The sequence below is a fragment of the Furipterus horrens genome, unplaced genomic scaffold (assembly GCF_987537825.1).
Source record: "Furipterus horrens unplaced genomic scaffold, mFurHor1.1.pri manual_scaffold_5, whole genome shotgun sequence".
NCBI lineage: Eukaryota > Metazoa > Chordata > Mammalia > Chiroptera > Furipteridae > Furipterus > Furipterus horrens.
This window is the reverse complement of record NW_028327175.1, coordinates 10,094,109-10,113,289: the sequence shown is the minus strand read 5'-3', so window position 1 is coordinate 10,113,289 and position 19,181 is coordinate 10,094,109. Positions and strand designations below refer to the sequence as shown.

Sequence of the window (19,181 nt, the reverse complement as noted above, 5' to 3'; positions counted from 1 at the left end):
ATAACTCTAAATAAACAGTCTATTCAGGTAATTTTTTTCTTTATTTTCCTTTGTATGTACATTTTTGTATGATTTTGGGGACAAAAGGAGGGTGTCCTGTACCTTACAAAGTTGACATGATAGACAAAAACTGGGGTCATTTTTGGATTCAGATGCCAAAAGTTAGTCAAAAACAGGTGTCAGATCTAACTCAGTGAAGACTGTGTTCCCCGGTGAGTGCGCTTGCTCCCTGCCCTTGCAATATGAATTATTAATACGCAGCTGTTTGTTGTGACTTTAAAGGGTGGGGCACTAAGATGTAAATCTGTATAGTGGTAGAAAGTACCATGGGAAGTCAGAGACGGTGTGTTTTATGTGTGTCATATATTCCCTCTTTCTGCACTATGAAGGATGAATTGTAAACCTTTCGAAACATCCAACTTCCAATACAATGGCCCTTTAAAGTAGTACCTACTGAGGAGACACCTGGCTGGTTTGGCTCAGTGGATTGAGCGTCGGCCTGCGAGCTAAGTGTCGCTGGTTCGATCTTCCAGTCAGGGCACATCAGAGAAGGAAAACTCTGACCCCAAAAAACCTCCGCTGCCTTGCGGCATACCTCTTCAGGGGAAAGGCTAAGGGAGTAAACCCCGACAGAAAATCCGGAGCCGGAGTCCCTAAGGCGGTTTGACGTTGTAGTCAACACCGGCAACTCCTGCGGCGCACCTGAAGCCAAGCTGTATTGACTCCGTCTTTCCCTTGGACCCTTCAGCTGCGAAGAGAGGGGGGGTCTGCTGCATGGGCAACAGCAGACCCTCCATATCACCCTGCCCAGGCTCTGTAGCTTCAGTTTCACTGGAGAGGACACTCCAGCGTCATCGCAAGATGTCGACTCAACATGGGAGGAGACAGATACCGGTTATAAGCTCATCCGATTGGCGAAGGAAACGAGCGCCAGGGGTCTCCTCTGACGGTGGGAGAGGTCATCGCACCTCACTGGACAGCTACCGTCTCACCATGGCTCGCCTGCCCCACTGGGTGCGTGGGGATCAGAGAGGCGCCTCTCGAAAAGTGGGCCACAAAACACCCGCACCAGTTAATTCCAAGCAAACAACAAGAAAGAAGCCTCCGGCTCTTCGCCTCGCTAGCTGGAACATCAGGACCATGTGCCCCGGACTTACTGCAGACCTTCCGTGGATCAAGGGTGCCAGGAAAACCGCTGTCATCGATAGGGAACTGGCACGACTACACATCGACATTGCGGCTCTACAGGAGACCCGGTTGGCCGACAATGGAACTATCAGAGAAACCAACTACACCTTCTACTGGCAAGGGAAGTCTCCGGACCAACCAAGACAGCACGGTGTTGGGTTCGCTGTGAAGAACACGCTTGTTAACTCCATAGAGCCACCCACAGGAGGCACAGAGAGATTACTTACCCTCCGATTGTCAACAACTTTCGGCCCAGTCAGCATTCTTAGCGCGTATGCCCCAACCCTCTGCGCCACCACCGAAGAGAAAGAACAGTTCTACCATGCACTGGACGAAGCGTTATCCAAGATTCCCAGAAGTAACGCTCTCTATCTCCTTGGAGACTTCAACGCAAGAGTAGGAGCCGACCACATGGCCTGGCCCACCTGCCTTGGAAACTTTGGGAGAGGAAAGATCAATGAGAATGGTCAGCGACTGCTTGAGCTTTTGTGTCACCACGGCCTGTGCGTGACAAACACATTCTTCAAGTGCAAAGAGATCCACCAGGTGTCATGGAGGCACCCCCGCTCCCGTCATTGGCACCAGCTTGACCTCATCATCACCAGAAGAACGGATATTGGCAGCACCCTCCTCACCCGCAGCTACCACAGTGCAGACTGCGACACGGACCATGCCCTCGTGGTAAGCAAGGTGCGCATAATGCCGAAGAGGTTGCACCACTCCAAGATGAAGGGTCGCCCACGCATCAACACCAGTTGTGCCAGCAACCCAGTTAAGACCCAGCAATTCATCAACAAGATGGAAGATGCACTCGGCGAGGGAGTGGCGGCAGATGACATTATCGAATCCAATTGGCCACGTCTCCGCGACGCCATATACAACTCCGCCATTATTGCTTACGGGAAGAAAGAGCGGAAGAACGCTGACTGGTACGAGGCTCACTGGGAAGAAATGGAACCCGTGATCGAGGCTAAGAGGAAGGCCCTACTGGCTTACAAGGTCACGCCCACTCCCAGTACACTTCAAGCTCTATGGGCTGCCAGGAACAAAGTCCAGAAGACCGCCCGCCACTGTGCCAACACCTATTGGCTAAACCTGTGCAGAAGCATTCAGGAAGCCGCCGATATAGGCAACGCACGAGGAATGTATGAGGGTATCAAGAAGGCAACAGGCCCAATCCCCTCCAAGATCGCCCCCCTTAAGTCCAAGACAGGTGAGGTCATCACTGACCAGGAACAGCAAATGCGGCGGTGGACCGAGCACTACCTCGAGCTGTACGCGACGAAGAACACCGTAACAGACACTGCTCTTAACGCCATCCCAGACCTACCAGTCATGGAGGAGCTAGACACCCCACCTACTGCGGCAGAGCTCGGCAAAGCCATCGACCGCCTTGCTTGCGGGAAAGCACCAGGAAGCGACGGAATCCCTCCAGAAATCCTAAAGAGCGGGAAACCAGTCCTGCTACAGCCGCTCCACCATCTACTCTGTCGCTGCTGGAAGGAGGGTTACATCCCCCAGGATATGAGAGACGCCAACATTATCACCATGTACAAGAACAAAGGAGACCGCAGCGACTGCAACAACTACCGGGGCATCTCTCTCCTCAGCGTCGTCGGCAAAGTATTCGCCCGGGTCGCTCTTGCCCGCCTGCAGACCCTTGCTTCCCGCGTCTACCCAGAGTCCCAGTGTGGCTTCAGAGCTGGCCGATCAGCAGTGGACATGATCTTCTCCCTACGCCAGCTGCAGGAGAAGTGTCACGAGCAGCATAAACCACTCTACCTCGCCTTTATCGACCTCACGAAGGCGTTTGATCTGGTCAGTCGAAGCGGTCTCTTCAGCTTGCTACGGAAGATTGGCTGTCCACCACATCTGCTTGCTGTGGTCATGTCCTTTCACGACAACATGCACAGCACGGTGTCCTACAACGGCGCAACCTCTGAGGCCTTCCCAGTCAGCAGCGGAGTAAAGCAGGGCTGCGTCCTCGCGCCTACGCTGTTCGGAATCTTCTTCTCCATGCTCCTCCAATACGCCTTTAAGGACTGCAGCGAGGGTGTCTTCATTCACACCAGATCCGATGGCAAGCTCTACAACCTGGCCCGTCTACGAGCCAAGACCAAAGTCAAAGAGGTGCTCATCCGTGAGATGCTCTTCGCCGACGACGCAGCTTTGACATCACACTCCGAAGAGGGACTCCAGCAGCTAGTCACTTGCCTTTCCCACGCATGCAAGGAGTTCGGACTAGCCATCAGCCTGACGAAGACGAATGTTATGGCTCAAGGCACGGGGACTCCCCCATGCATCACCATCGACGGATACACCCTGGAGGTTGTCAACGACTTCACTTACCTCGGGTCCACCATCTCGAGCTCTCTGTCAGTCGACTTGGAGGTCAACCGGAGAATCGCCAGGGCAGCCACAGTTATGGCCAGACTGAACCGGCGAGCGTGGAACAATTCCAGCCTCACTGAGAAAACCAGACTGCGCATCTACCAAGCCTGCGTACTCAGCACTCTCCTCTATGGCAGCGAGACGTGGACCACCTACGCAAGGCACGAAAGGGAACTCAACAGCTTCCACATGAGGTGCCTGCGACGCGTCCTGCATGTCACCTGGCAGGATAAGGTTCCCAACACCGAGGTGCTGAAGCGAGCCAATATGAGCAGTTTGCATGCAGTTCTTAGCGAGAGACGCCTCAGGTGGCTCGGCCATGTCAAAAGAATGGATGCAGGCCGTATCCCCAAAGACCTCCTCTACGGCGAGCTAGCAGAAGGCAAGAGGATGACAGGGCGCCCAAAACTGCGGTTCAAAGACATCTGCAAAAAGGACATGACACAATGCTCCATCAATCTCAACACATGGGAAGTTCAAGCAGACGACCGCCTAGCCTGGAGGCTCGCGGTCAGGCAAGGTACGTCACGCGCGGAGGCTGCGCGCAACGAGGAGGCGGTCCAGAAAAGATCGAGGCGGAAGCAGCGTCAGCAGCAGCAACAACAGCCATCTGCCTTCACCTGTAACAAGTGCGGCAGGGATTGTCACTCCCGAATTGGACTGCACAGCCATTCTCGGCGGTGCAGATAGACTCTCAGGAAGCTACGCCATCGTCTCTCGAGACGGACGGCTGCCGACGACGACGACATATTGATCAGCTAGTCAAAATACAAAATATTATGTATTTGTCAGGTTTTGTCTTTTCCTTAAGAACCATATCGCGGTAAATGGCCATAGAAATCACCTAGCTCAGTCATTCAGTTTACAGCAGGCTGAATTTGGACCTGAAAAGGCTAAGTGATTTGCCCCTGGTCACTCTGCTAGTTTTTGACTGAACTAAGTCTGGATTTCCTGACCCTGGCCCCATGCTCCTTATTTTTAGAGAGAAGGGAAGGGAGGCACAAAGAGAAGGAGAAAAACACTGATGTGAGAGAGAAACATTGATTGATTGCCTCTCCCACACCCTCAATGGGGGACCTGACCCACAACCCAGGCATTTGCCCTGACTGGGAATCGAACCGGCGACCTTTCGGTTTACGAATGACACCCAGTCCACTGAGCCACACCAGTCAAGGCTCAGGGCCCAGTGCTCTTTTTATTATACCACATTGCCTTACCACTCATGAAACGTGGGTCTTACTTCTGTTTAAATGTGTATTTGTATATATTAAAATGAGAAACAAAATATTTAATATAAATTTAAAAAAAGAACTAAATTAATTTCACTGAGCGGCCAAATTTAAGTACAGGATTTTTTGGTACTGTTACCACAACAGTCTTTCAAAAGCTTTTTGTTAGAGTTTAGTAGTTTATGACTGGATGAAATATAACGAGGTGGTACATTTTTCTTACTGAGGTTGGTAGCAGAGTTTTGTTTTTCCAAGAAACAAAAGGTTTCCGGTCTATTCTCTGCATATGTGCGTGTGGCTTACTCTACTGGGAAAACCCCTTAGCAGCTCCGTTTTACCTTCAGGACAGAATCCAAGCCCTTAACTTAGCCTACCAGGCCCCTGGTGGTCTGGGCCTGTCACATCATCTCCCTGCCTCTCCTTTCCCTCTCTGGTTCTCTGAATGCAACCAGCTCTTCCATCTTAGGGCCTTTCAATGTGCATGTGTTAGTTTTCCATTGCTTCTTAACCGATCACCACAAATTTAGTGACTTCAGTACCAGCTTATTATTTCACAGTTTCTGCAGGTACGAAGTCTGGCATTGGTGTGGTTTAATTCCCTTCTTTGGGGTCACCAGGCTGAAATCACAGCAGTGGTCCGGACTGTGGCTCTCATCTGAGGCCTGAGGTCCTCTTTCAAGCTTACTGGTTATTGGCGGGATCAAGATCTCCACTTCTTTGACAGGTCTTTAAGTCTAATCAGCAGTGGCATGTCAGATACTTCTCATACTTTGAGTTTTTCTGATTTACTCTTCTCTATGGCTTCCTCTTCTGTCCTCAGCCAGGAGGAAGCTCTTCTTTTAAGGACTCGTGTGACTACTTCATTCCCACCTGGATACTCCAGGATAATCTCCCTGTTTTAAGGTTAACTAATCAGTAACCTTGATTATACCTGCAGGTTCCTTTTGCCATGTCGAGTGACATATTCATGGGCATTGCACCAGGGTACCAGAGGGCTTGAAGGTCAAAATTCTGCCTACCACCTTCCATGACTGGAATACTCTCCCTTGTCCCTGTGTCTTGCTTCTTCGCCTGCTAACTCCTACTTTACCTACTGGGCCTCTGATTTCCTTGTGCCCCTCTTCTCAAGTTGGGGCTTGGAACCTCTCTTCAGTGCTCAGGGATGACTCTGTACGTCCCCACTGTACCACTGGTCACTTTTTATGCTCAGCCATATCCTTTCAGGGGACTGTCAGCTCTGTGGGGAGAAGGCATGTTTATCTCGGCATATTTGTGTTTCCCTGCATAACCTTGCGTCTGCCTAATTAGGCAGTTGATGCCTAATTTTTAAGAAAAGTTGAATTTATGAATTATTTATATTTATGAAAGGCAGACACACAATAACTGTCTCTGATACAAATTTCTAAAAGTGTCACCTCACACGAAGGAAGAGCACACTTTTAACTCAATATAGACAAGTTATTTAAAACAAACTAACAGTGCTGGCTGGAATGTCATCCAGTAGACCAAAAGGTTGTGGGCTCGATCCCTGGTCAGGGCACATATGAAGGAGGCACCCCCAAAACAAGAGGAATCATCTTCTGAAGGGCGGGCCCCTTGTAGTACAGGCTTCCCCCTCTGGGTGAGTTCTAGGAACCCACATGCGTCAGTGCACCAGCTGGCGTTGCTGTGAGAGGCTGCGTTCGGATTCAGTGAATTGTTTGAGGACTCAGCGTGTTTGCCCGTGTCATGATGGGTGATTTACAAGTGCACCGGCCCACACCGCGCTGAATGTTCATGCAGTTTTCAACCAAAAACAGCATGACTCCGGTGCCCCACCTCCCTGTTCACCAGCTCTTGCCCTGTGTGACTTTTTTTTCTTTCCCCTGGGTGAAAAAAGTTCTCAAAGGGAAACATTTTTGCCAATGTGAAGAGGCAAAACAAAAAACTGTTTTGAGCAGTGGAAAAAACATCTTGATAGGTGCATTGCATCAAACGGAGAGTGCTCTGAAGGTGACTGGAGTTTAAACATGTGAGAGTAAATACACAATTTGTTATAAATAAATTCCAGGTATTATGGGGGTCCACTCTCATACCTGGGTTGTGGGTTTGATCTCCAGTTGACCAATTGATGTTTCTCTCTCTCTCTCTCTCTCTCTCTCTCTCTCAAATCAATAAAAACATTCCTTGGTTGAGGATTAAGAACAAACCTGCCTGCTTTTGTGAGGTAGTGTGTTCTTCACTGCTGGAAGCTTCTAGATGGAAGCTCAGTGATGGGATGTCAGTGACATTGTTGGGAGGCTGACATAGATGAGCCGTTTTGGGAATCATTCTTTGTCAGGGTTTCTGCAGGACCGACAGAGAGGGGTGCCTATGTTCTTCTACCTGGGACTCCAGGAGAGAGACCTCCATGTCTTCCTCACTAGCCCCTGCCCACTTACTGTGGAAATCTCCAGCCTGGTGGATCTGGGGTCGTTGACTCCCCAGTACTTTGGCCTGTGCTGGTTACTGAACCACAACACCATGGCAAGAGCAGGGTGGTAGAGTCGCTTTTTTATAAGTCCTTCCCTGTGTAGAAGCGACGTTGGAATTAAAGACTGTTAATATACATTGGTAGAGGAGTATAAGGCAGTGATTAAGAGCAGGTGTTTGGTTCATACTCCCAGCTCTACTGCTTACTAGATGTGTGACTGGATGAGGCGCTCAAGGCTCTGTGCTTCAGTGAAAGATGATAAAGGTAGGGCCTTCGTGGAGTGATTGTGAAACTTAAATAGGCGAGATTAAAGGCTGTAGTGCCTAGGATATGATCAGCGTTGTGGAAGGGTTAGCTGTCACCATCGTTATCATCATCTTCTTCATTACCACTGCCACCCCCATCATCCTACAGGCACATTCAAGGTAGTGTAGGACCTGCAGCCGTGTGCACAGTGTCTGCCTACCGGGCATGCAGTGATGTTATTGACTTAATAAATAATGTTCAGTTGTGATTTTTGTTTATATTCACTCTTTTAGATAATGATAAAAAATGGTTCCCATCATTACCTGATATACTATTTTAGTCTAATATGAAAAACTAAATGCTGTGGTAATCTTGAGTTGCTCAGGGCTTCCTAAGGCAGTCTGAAAACTATGATATCTTCTAGTAAGACTTACCTTATCTCTTTTTTGCCTCTTATTAAAGCAATTAGATGTTTTAAAAATCCTTTTAAAACTTTTTCCCCCAGAATAAAAACCATAATCAGGTGAGATTAATATTTTGCATGCAGTTAAATGTATATCATTTTCTGGATGATAAAGTGAAATATTCTTGCCACAAAAATGTTCTTACCTAAATTCAGATGAGATGTTAACACTTTGCTCATCTTCTCAAACAGGTGCATCCTAAATTCCACTATAAGCAGGCGCATGACCCCGGCACAGACACCTCCTGTGTGACTTTTTCCTATGATGGGAATGTCCTTGCCACCCGTGGAGGTAGGTTAAAGACTTCCTTTTTGATGTGTTTCTATATATAAAGGGATCCTACTTAACGCTAACATGTGTTGCTCTAAAATTCCAGCACTTAGTAAACAAAGCTAGATGTGCTTTCGTTAATGTACCTTTGACAGTCTGGTTTTTTTCATTAAAATACATGTCCAACCTGGCAAATTTATTTTATTAGGAAGTATCAAGTGAAATTTAGAAAATATATACTTTTGTGCCTAAGTTTGTTTTTGTTTTTTTTTTAGCTTCAAATTCCACCTGAGTTTGAAGCCTCCATTTATGACTCTTGCCTCTACCTTATAGAATTTCTTAGATGATAGTCTATATTTTTATACCATATTATAATTCTGGGTCTGGTATTTCAAAGTCTTCTATTTGCTGACCATTGATTTTTTTTCCAGTTCAAACACTAACTCAGTTCAGTTTAGAAAAAAAATGAGTTGTATATCTGGATGCTATTTTTTAATAGTTCCATAGTTCTTTGTGGTTGTATGGTAAGTAACTTCTCACACTCATATGGTTGCGTAGGGGTGGGTCCTAGTTTTTCCTAGCCCTTTCTCACATGGGCAAGCGGTATGTTGGTAGAAATAAGAGAATGGTGCGGGCTGCTCGGGAGCAGAGCATTATGGGGAAGTATGGGATGTAACTCCGGATGTGCAGGCGGGGTAAGGAGGCTGGAGCCGTCATACGGATGGCCTTAAATGCTCCGTAAAGGGTTTAGTCTCTGTTCTGCAGGCCATCATCTAGCAACGCTACCTGTAGTCGGTCACTCATGCGCGTCCTCGGCTACTGAGCGGCTGCTCTGAGTCAGCGTTGTCCTAGGCGACGTGCACACACTGGATGGCAGAGAGAGGCTCCTGCCCTGAGAGAACGGGGGGCCCGGCGTAGAGGGGGTGGAAGTGAGGAGCACACGGTGGGACTTGGCACAGCTCTCCCCGCATTTAACCAGTCCAGGTCCTTCACCCTCCGGATTCCATTCATTCTCTTTCCCCCTCATTTACATAATCTAAATCATAGTGCATGAACGTGTATTTCCTATTTATGGTCTGCATGGCAAAGGTGGATGCGTATAATACACGTGTTTGGTCCTGAGATGACTCTGAGTTAAGGCTATATATACTCCTACTTACAAACAGTGGTTCTTACCCCCGGGGGGTGGTGTGTGTGTCCCTGAATCCCCTGGAAAGGTTTTTCAGATGAGAAATGCTCTACTGAGAAATTCTCACATGCACTCTTGCATCTTTAGCATGGTATGCCCAAATCTCCAAGGCAGAGTGGGGAGAGAAGAGGGGAATAAGAGGTAGCATAGTTTGAAAATTCTTCCCAGAGGATTCTCAAATAGGCCAGCCTGCACTCCCTTAGAAGTCCAGGACTAATTCCATTTCAGTCAGTCATTTTGGTGATACTTCTTACCTTCCCCTTCCACCCTGCAGTAGCTGTTGGGTACCGAGAGGGTCGTCAACACGGCCCGTATACTGTGTCCCATCATTTTCCTTCCTGGGTGTATAGAATATGGCAGATGGAAGTCTATTCAGCAGAGCCCCCAGGGTGTTGTAAGGTGCTTCTGCTAGCTCCAGGACCTGCCAAGTTAGCTAAACTGTTCGGGGGAGGTTAATGTTTTCTTACTGGTTGAGAATTGTGAGGGAGGATATGTGACCTTTTTTAAGACTAAAGCCAAGAGGCAAGTTTTACAAAGTTATTCCAATACAAGCAGGTCCCAAGTCCAGCCCGTTACGGATCAGTGCACCTGCCAAAAGTTGGGTTTTAGAGGAAGGGTCGCTGGGGAGAGTGGGATTTTTATTGAACTTTCCACTCACCTCACCTGCACCTGTTAGTGTTCCTTAGGGGACCCGAGGGGTTGAGGCAGGTCTCAGCTGTGGACACTGGGGAGAAAGAATAGCAAAGACATGGCTGATATGAGTTTTGGCTTTCGTTTTGGTCAGGAATATAAAAAAGTGATTCTTAAAAGAATATTCATGATACTTTACATAGCTTGGAACAGTTGTACTGCCGAGCAAAATGAAGAATGATTGCCGCAGAGGCAGTTAAACTGGAGGGGAGGGAATCCCATGGCTCACCCTCATTAACCTTAATGGGTAGCTTCACATACACACACGAGAGAGAAAGAATCTGTTGTGAATTGAACTATTTTCAGTCCTGATGGTGGTTAAATTAATATCTTCCTAAAAGTCAGGTTATGCTCAAGTCTGCCACAGGGGAACTACCATCTGCTCTAAAATCACTCCTTAGGGTAGATTCTCCAGGGTTCCTTCTACCTGCAGATGCTACATTAATCTGGGAAGTAATTTCTAGAAGTCTAGTTCATTGTTTTACATATATATCTTCTACTGTTCTCCCAAGTACTGCTTTCAAGCTCCCCAAACAGTTAAAAAATATAAAACTTGCCTGTGGGCATCTCCTTTCTTCCCCTTTTCTCCCTTCTGATAGTTTTATGTGGGGGGAGCCCCCAAAATGGAATTTATTCATAAAAAATTGTGTATTTATTCTTACATGTTTAAACTTCAGTCACCTTCAAAGTATTCTCTATTTGATGCAGTACACCTATTTAGATGGTTTTCACTGATTTTGATGCCTTTTAGTGCTTCCGCTGTTTTTTGTTTTACTTCTTCCACATCAGCAAAACATTTCCCTTTGAGGATTTTTTCATCTGGGGAAACAAAGAAAGAGTTGGTTGGGGCGAGATTGGGTGAACAGGGAGGGGTGGGGCATGGGGATCATGCCGTTTTTGGTCAAAATCTGCTGAACACTCAGTGCGGTGTGGGCAGATGGGCTTGTAAATCACCCATCATGAAATAGGCAAATGTGTTGAAGGTCTTTAAAAAATTTACTGAAGCTGAACATGGCCTCTCACAACAATGCCAGCTGGTACATGGATACAGATGGGTTCCTAGAACACTGGCCTAGCTGGGGAAGCCTGACTACAAGGGGCCTGCTCTCCAGAAGATAATTCTAGGATTTTTGGGGACAACTGCCCCCCCCCTTTGTATGCTAAGTCTAACAAACTCCAAACTTGAAACTAGTTTTTTGTTTTTTTTTCCCACACAATTCACTGTGTTTTTTCTTTCTTTCTTATTTCTCTATCAGGTGATGATACATTAAAATTATGGGACGTCCGACAGTTTAATAAGCCACTTTTTTCAGCCTCAGGTCTTCCAACCATGTTCCCAATGTAAGCATATTTTTAATATTTTATAAGCATAAGAGAATGGAAAACAAATTTATTCACCTTAATGTTAATTTATATCATGTGTTCTTTTAGGAAAGGGATTTCAAGTGTCTGAAATAGGTTTTTTAAAAAAGCATTTTATTTTCCCTTTTTATTTTGCACATTTTTCAGACTTTAAAATTTTCTTTTGAAGTTGAAGTGATGTATGTTCATGTGTTTGTGTACACACACACACACACACACACACAAGGTCTGCCCAGAAATACTCCAGCCATTGTTAATATGACAAGAATGGTTTGCGCCACATCAGTGTAACCTGGCAGCCAAGGAGAGCGGACTGGAATGCGCATGTGTGAACGATGACGACTTCACTGTACTAGTCAGTGGGGACGGTAGACGCCACTGAGTGAGCATTTGTGCTGTGTGGCCGTGGCATTTAAAATGACTGAGTGAGTAAAACAACGAATCTGTGTCAAATTTTGTGTTAAGCTTGGACATTCCTCCATGGAAACTATTCTGGTGATTCAGAAGCCACTGCTATGGGCAACTGGTGATTGAAGGCTTCATCATGACAATGTACCCACTCATGCATCACGTCTCATGCAGAGTTTTTTTGGCAAAACATCAAATCACCCAGGTGACTCAGCCCCTCTACAGCCCAGACTTGGTGCCCTGCAGCTTCTGCCTTTTCCCAAAACTGAAATCACCTTTGAAAGGGAAGGGACTTCAGTCCATTGATGAGATTCAAGGAAATACAACAGGGCAGCTGATGGCAACTGGGAGAACTGTGAGCTCCCAAGGTGCCTACTTTGAAGGGGACTGAGGTGCCATTGACCTATGTACAGCGTTTCTTGTATCTTGTATCTTCTTCAATAAATGTCTGTTTTCCATAGGACGTGGCTGGATACTTCCTGGGCAGTCCTTGTATGTGTATTGGATGCATACATAGGTCTCGGGGCAGTAAAACTACTTTAAGGGACTGACTTGTTTTTTAACACTGTGTAAATGACAGGGTAGGCCTCCATTTTTGTTGTCTTTTAAAATTTGAACCCTTTACCATCAAAGCAATATTTTATCTTTAGCAAGCATTGTTATATATCGTTTTCTTACTTTTTTTAAATTGTCACTCCAGTCAGTAATTCAGTAACCTTCATTTGTTCAGACTGCCTTCCTCTGGTAGCCGAGCATTGTTTTTTCCATCCTTCTAAGTTGACGAGTGAAGCATGTAAGGATTTTTTTCTGAGGCAGCTGAGATGGAGTTTGGCGTCTGCATCTTACAGTTGGTGCCTAAGCCAAATTTTCTCTTTTGGTAGAAATGAAATGTCACTTCTGTGTTCAGTAGTGAGCAGCCGGGAGAACATGGAGGTAAGGGGAGCAGCAAGTGGAGGAGGCCGTGTAATGACAGCACTAGCTCTGAGATGGTCTGCTGTCCGCAGCCTTGGTCTGTTCGGATGGACAGACAGATGGACATACGTGAATTTACAGTTGTGAGAATTTTCTGAGCTATTATGTCTGCTCCAAGTAATGCTAACTGTGTAACTTGTTTGGATCTTGACTTAACACAATCAGTGGCCAGACCTCTAATAACAAGAGCTGTTGAATCATAGCCACCAATGAGGTTCCAGCAGCTCGGCCTGCTCCTCATTTCATGGTTTTTGACCTGACAAAACTCAAGCTATTTGAGTGGTGCTGGTGGTAAAAAATGTGTTCCCAAACTGGTCAGAGTAATCACTACTTAGACATTAGTCATACGGTGTTTATTTGTGTATAGATGCTGTCTGCATGGAGTTTTTCCCACACTCCTTTTGCATTAAAAAATATTCTAATATGTAGAAGTTAAAAGCCCAGACTTTGGAATCGGACTGCCTGTGTTTACATCCCAGCTGTACCACTTACGTTTGTGATCTTGGACAAGGTTTACTCAATCTCTTTCTGCCTCAGTTTCCTCATCAGTGAAATGGGGATAATAATAGCTACCTCATAGGATTATTGTGTATATTAAGTGAATAATTTAAGCGCTTGACTTGTTGTAAGCCCTATCTAAGAGTTACCCCTTATTACAATGACTGTGTTTATGTTTTAATTCAGTCTTGTCGCTGCTCTGTTGTAGGATCATAAGCTTATATATTTTTTTTTGTCTGTAGGACTGACTGCTGCTTCAGCCCAGATGATAAACTCATAGTGACCGGCACATCTGTTCAGAGGGGGTGCGGCAGTGGCAAACTTGTTTTCTTTGAGCGCAGGACTTTCCAAAGGGTCTATGAAATAGACATCACGGATGCGGTATGTCGGTTCTTTTTTCCCCCAGCCCTGAGAATGAAGCAAAGTTTGCCTGTTAGCTGTCTTTGTTTTGGTTTTTAAACAGAACATAAGCCCTGGCCCTTACCGTGCAACGGTAGCTACTTTTTTCTCTGTCACAATGAACTTAATTTCTGTTTAGTTATTTGGAAGTTGGAGACATTTTAGATTTAACTTACACATCTGACAAAAGCCCTTCTAGTTTTCTTTACAGATTAACATGAGAGCTGAATTCATTCATTTATTCATGTCCTGAGACTGGACATGTTAATATAACATAATAATAGTGAAGATTCCCAGAGGATAATCTGAATTCGTTTAAAGTCTTCTAAAATATGCACTGTTATTTAGATGGCGAGGCAAACCATTGTTATTTTCTGTGTCTGAAAGAGGCCAATTAATGTCCGTGTATTTTTGTTTGGCTCGTTGGCAAATTCTGCAGTAATACCCTGTATCTTAAACAGTGCTCTTATGTAGGTTTCTCCAGTTGCTTCAGCTCTTTGTATACATTTGCGACATATTAAGCACTTAAATGGTTCAGACAATTGAACAACTGTTTTTAAATCACCAGTAAAAAGCTTCTGTCCTCTAATGTTCCAGTATTACTCTGGAGTCTTAATTGTAGGCCCCAAAGTTGAAACCATGGTGTAGTCAGAGACAATATAGGAACAGCAATGAGGCTAATTCTAGATGAGTCCTTAAGTTTTATGGATCCTAATCTCATGACATCATTTGAAATGTGCCAGCACTAATAATACTTCTTTGGGGTGCTTCCAGGAGCCAACTAAAACACTGGAATCAAAGGAAAAACACTCTTGATTCTATGAACTTTAATCTCAAGAAATAAAATTATTATAATTGAGCTATTGTGTTATGCTTCTCAACAACTATACAGTTCAGTATTACTCATAGTGTTGTTTTTAATTTGTAATTGAAATCGAAATGTAATAAATTAACGGATGTAGAAGTATGATTGTACCTTTAAAGACATGCTGGGTTTCTGTGCTGTACAGAACACGCTCTTCGCTCTGTGGCTCTGGGTTGCTTTTCTAGATAGATCTTTTTCTCCATGGCACTCACCGCCACCTCCTCTCTTGTGTATTGCTTGTCTTTGTCATTCTTCTGCCACCAGGATGTAAGCCTGTGAGGGCAGAAACTGTTTTGTTCACTGTGGTGTTTTCAGTGCTTAGAAGAGTGCCTGTTACAGAGATGCTATTTGATCACTATTTACTGGCTGAGTGGATGGTACACAGTTGGCCCTTGGTATTCATGGGTTTTGCAACTGCGGAGTCAAGCAACCTTGGATCAAAAAATATTTTATTTTAATTGCAGAAAATTGATCCTTAAACATTACAACATAACAGCTGTTTACATACTGTTTACAGTGTATTGTATTAGGTGTTATCAGTAATCTAGAGACGATTTAAAGTGCATGGGCGGATGTGCAAATACCATGTCGCTTTATAAAAGGGCCTTGAGTGTCCGCAGATTTTGGTATGGGGCAGGGGTCCCGGAACCAGTCCCCGCTGCCCCGCAGAGACTGAGGGAGGACTGTAGTTGGGAACGCAAGTAAGTAATACATATTGTGGAGCACAGGTGTGTCTTTGGAGAGGGAGGCAAGAGGGAAGTTTCTAGAGATGGAAAGGCAAACTGACCTTGGATACCATAACAAGAAGGTGACATTGTGTTGTGGCTTTTTTTTTTTAAGCAAAGGAATGGCACATTCAGATTTATGTTTTAAAAATTAATTTTTACTGGAGTGTGAAGGTTAGATTTAAATTTTTCAGTGTTTGTTTATATATGAAGGCTGAAGTTTATAACTTGGGAGACTGAGTCAATGTTCTGCATGATAAAGAAAAGAAGAAAAGAAAAGACAGAAAAGAAAAGAAAGAAAAGAAAAAAGAAAGAAGGTGTTGGAAGAAAGTGGCGAGTTCTGTTCTGGGTACATTGAACTTGAAGTACCTGCAGGACCTCTGGGTAGATGGTAGAGGAGTTTGGTGCTTAAGAGAAAGAAGACCGTTTTGGGAGAAGCATTTATATTTCATAGTTGAAGTGTTGGCTACTGATTAGTTAGGTTATGGAAAGGGCAGAAAAAGAGGGAGAGAGGGAGCCAGTAGGAAACTCTAGCGTTTAAGGGATGAACAAATGGACAGAAGCAACCAAAGGAGAAGGATCAGTAAGTGAACAGAGTAGACCATAGACTGAATTATCTTAGGAAAGCCAGATGCCTTCCAGGAGCCTTTTAAATCTTTGCTTTAGGATTTGGTTGTCTTTTTATTGTTATTAACATCAGACAACATTGTTTTCTGCTTATATAGTAAAATGGTATGTTAAAGAGACTTTCAACTTCGATGTATTTTCCCAAATATTAAGTCTTCATGGAATGAAAGAAACCGAACATATGCATTCTTTGGACTGGGTAAGAGGTGGGCACTTCCTCAGTGTGCTTGTTTGACCACGCACAGGCAGTGCTGGCCCTAGGGCTGTCCTAGATGCGCCCATGTACTTGATTCAAGTACGACTGGTTGTATTTTGCACACACCCTCTTCTAAAACAAAAACTCCTAGATAATCATGTTCTCACATGCTAAGCTCAGCAGGTACACGAAGCCAAACATTGTTTTCAGTAGGGGGTGTTAGCATCTATATCATTAATTTACTAACAACTAAACACTGTCCTATAATCTTCACAGTAAGTAGCTTTTAAAATACAATTACACTTCCCATGTTCATTTTTGAAGCAAACTTAGGAAAAAGCTGGTTATAATTTTATTATCTGCCTTGCCATATGCTCTGAAATTTGTTTTTTTCTATTCAGTGTTGAGATTGTCAACTCTCCTCACTAGGAGAAGACAAATGTTTAACATTTACTGTTTCTACTATGTGATGTTTATACATGTTTTATAATTCTGCTGTGATTATTTTTAGATGTTTTCTTTGTAGTCCAATTGTATTTCCTCAAGTTAAAAGAAAACACATGCATATTCTTCACATATCTAATTCTTTGTGATTTGAGTGGTGTGATTACCCTCTTTTCTTAAGATAAATTCCATTACACACTCACTGCGTGTGTGTGTGTGTGTGTGTGTAAGACACAACAGACTTTTCATATTGTGTAAAAGGTGTTTATTACCCTATTTTATGTGGTAAAAGTATAAGAATGAAAGAATGGACAAAAATATGATTTGAAAATGAGGTATTGAAATTTTTAAAAATAATTAGGTTTAGAAGAAACATAGAAAATTTTAAACTCTTTCAATATTTCAGTTCTTTAGGAAATGTTTCTAAATAACATTACAAACTATTATTAGCTAAAGTAATTTTTCATCAAACTATAATTTATTGCAGAGTGACTAATAGAAGTTCCTTAACTATAATTCAAAGGACATAGTTTATGCACTTGTACTAGCATGTTACCATTTATACTCTTTAACCCAAGCAGAGTGAAATAAAGTTGTTTTGACCTGGTGTTATTTAGGGTGGTGGCCTTTTATTTCAGCTTCATTTGGCAGTAGTTTGGAAGCGGTAGTAGGCATTTCCTTGGGCGAAGAGCAGAAAGGTGGAAAGGAAAAAGCCAGAGATTTCACACCTGGTCCTGACGTGTGTTCAGTTTGTCTGTTTGCTTAGGTACTTCGATGAGGATCCTCTGCTTCTGTAAATGGTGACTGAACAAAGTGCGAAAAGGAAATTAAAAAACTAAGCCTTTATTTTTAAAACAGCTATAACATTTAGCACAATTGATCTTGCTTCAGGGAAGGGAAGGGAAATTTGCTTTGATATTTTCAACTAGACTGTCTTAAGCATTTCAAGGTTGAGATTCCCAATACCAACATATAATGATAAAAGTCTTTTAAGGAAGAAAAAAATTACTTGTGATTACCTAAGGGATATTTAATTATCTTTAAGAACATTTTTTTAACCACCAAAGAAAACAGATAACAGAGAACAAGGATATATTAGATATTTGCTTCCTTTTACTTGTTTTCCAGAATATCCCCTTCCTGTGAGAAATGAAATCTAGTTTTTGCATACATTATTTATGTTCTTTAAAAAAACACTCAGAATGTCAGGTACTAGGTATCTTCTATCAGTTTGAAATCGTATTGATTTTTCATGGAGCCAACTCTGCAGTTAGAGAAAGTATATATTCTGGATCTGTCTTCCTGGAATTTTATCAGTTATTTTCATCTACATCAAATAGAGGAAAGGGAAATAAAAATGACTTTTATATTATAGTTAATAGGGAGAACTTGAAGTTTTTCTACCAGATTTATTTATTTACTTGCTTATTTACTAAATATTGACACAAGCTGTATCTGTGCCCCTTATTATCATGAGCATTGATTGAAAAAGATACAATTATTGTTAAAATTATGTTGTTACAACGTATATATTTACCAAAAGGAAGGAAAATTTCTTATTTAAGACCCATATGTCTGGTTATAGAGGTAGCCTACTGCATACAACAAAGTCTGTCTGGGAGAAGCCCAGCCATTGTTAATATGATGAGAACAGCTTGTGCCACGTAGATGCAAGCTGGCAGCCAAGGAGAGTGGACTGGGATGCGCACACACGTGAACAATGACAACTCTACTAGTGAGTGGGGCCAGTGGAAGCCATTGAATGAGCATGTGTGCTGTGTGGCCGTCACATTCAAAATGACTGAGTGAAAAGAGCAACGAGTCTGCATCAGATTTTGGGTTAAGCTTGGACATTCCTCCTTGGAAACTATTCGGATGACTCAGAAGGCCGCAGCCACGGGCAACCGGTGACTGGCAGCTTCATCGTGACAGCATGCCCACTCAAGCATCACGTCTTGTGCAGTTTTTTTGTGACAAATCAAATCACCCAGGTGACTCAGCCCCTCTACAGCCCATATTTGGTGCCCTGAGACTTCTGCCTTTTCCCAAAACTAAAATTACCTTTGAAAGGGAAGAGATTTCAGACCATCAATGAGATCCAGGAAAAGGTAACGGGGCAGCTGATGGCAATTGGGAGAACTGTGTGAGGTCCCAAGGTGCCTACTTTGAAGGGGACTGAGGCATCATTGTCCTATGTATAAGGTTGGTGCAAAAATAATGTCCAATTTTGAGGACTACTTTAAAAACGAAAAAGCCCATGATTATGAAAATATTAATTCATTAACATAAACTCCTTTGCTTTTGAGAGCCTCATTCCATCTGTCAACTACCTTATAAACGCCACGCTTGTAAAATTCTTTAGGTTTTGAAGCAAAATATGAATCCAACTCATTTTCAACCTCTTCTGTTGATGTCTACCCAAGACCATCAAAATGGGTCTGTAGTTCCCGAAACAAGTGATAATCAGAAGGAGCAAGGTCAGGAGAATACGGAAGATGAAGCAGTATTTCCCAGCCAAGCTCTTTCAAGAAATTTTTGGTGAGTTGAGCTGTGTGAGGACGAGCAT

General features: G+C 43.8%; 1 protein-coding gene across 2 annotated transcripts in view; it reads left to right on the top strand.

The window, feature by feature from the left end:
- Positions 1-19,181, top strand: part of WDR70 (WD repeat domain 70) — a 243,778-nt gene that overhangs the window by 195,361 nt on the left and 29,236 nt on the right. For both annotated transcript variants that reach the window (XM_090276166.1, XM_090276167.1), the window contains exons 11-13: positions 8,162-8,261; positions 11,376-11,460; positions 13,602-13,740. In XM_090276166.1, coding sequence (XP_090132292.1) covers positions 8,162-8,261; positions 11,376-11,460; positions 13,602-13,740 — 324 coding nt within the window. The remainder of the gene's footprint in view (positions 1-8,161; positions 8,262-11,375; positions 11,461-13,601; positions 13,741-19,181) is intronic.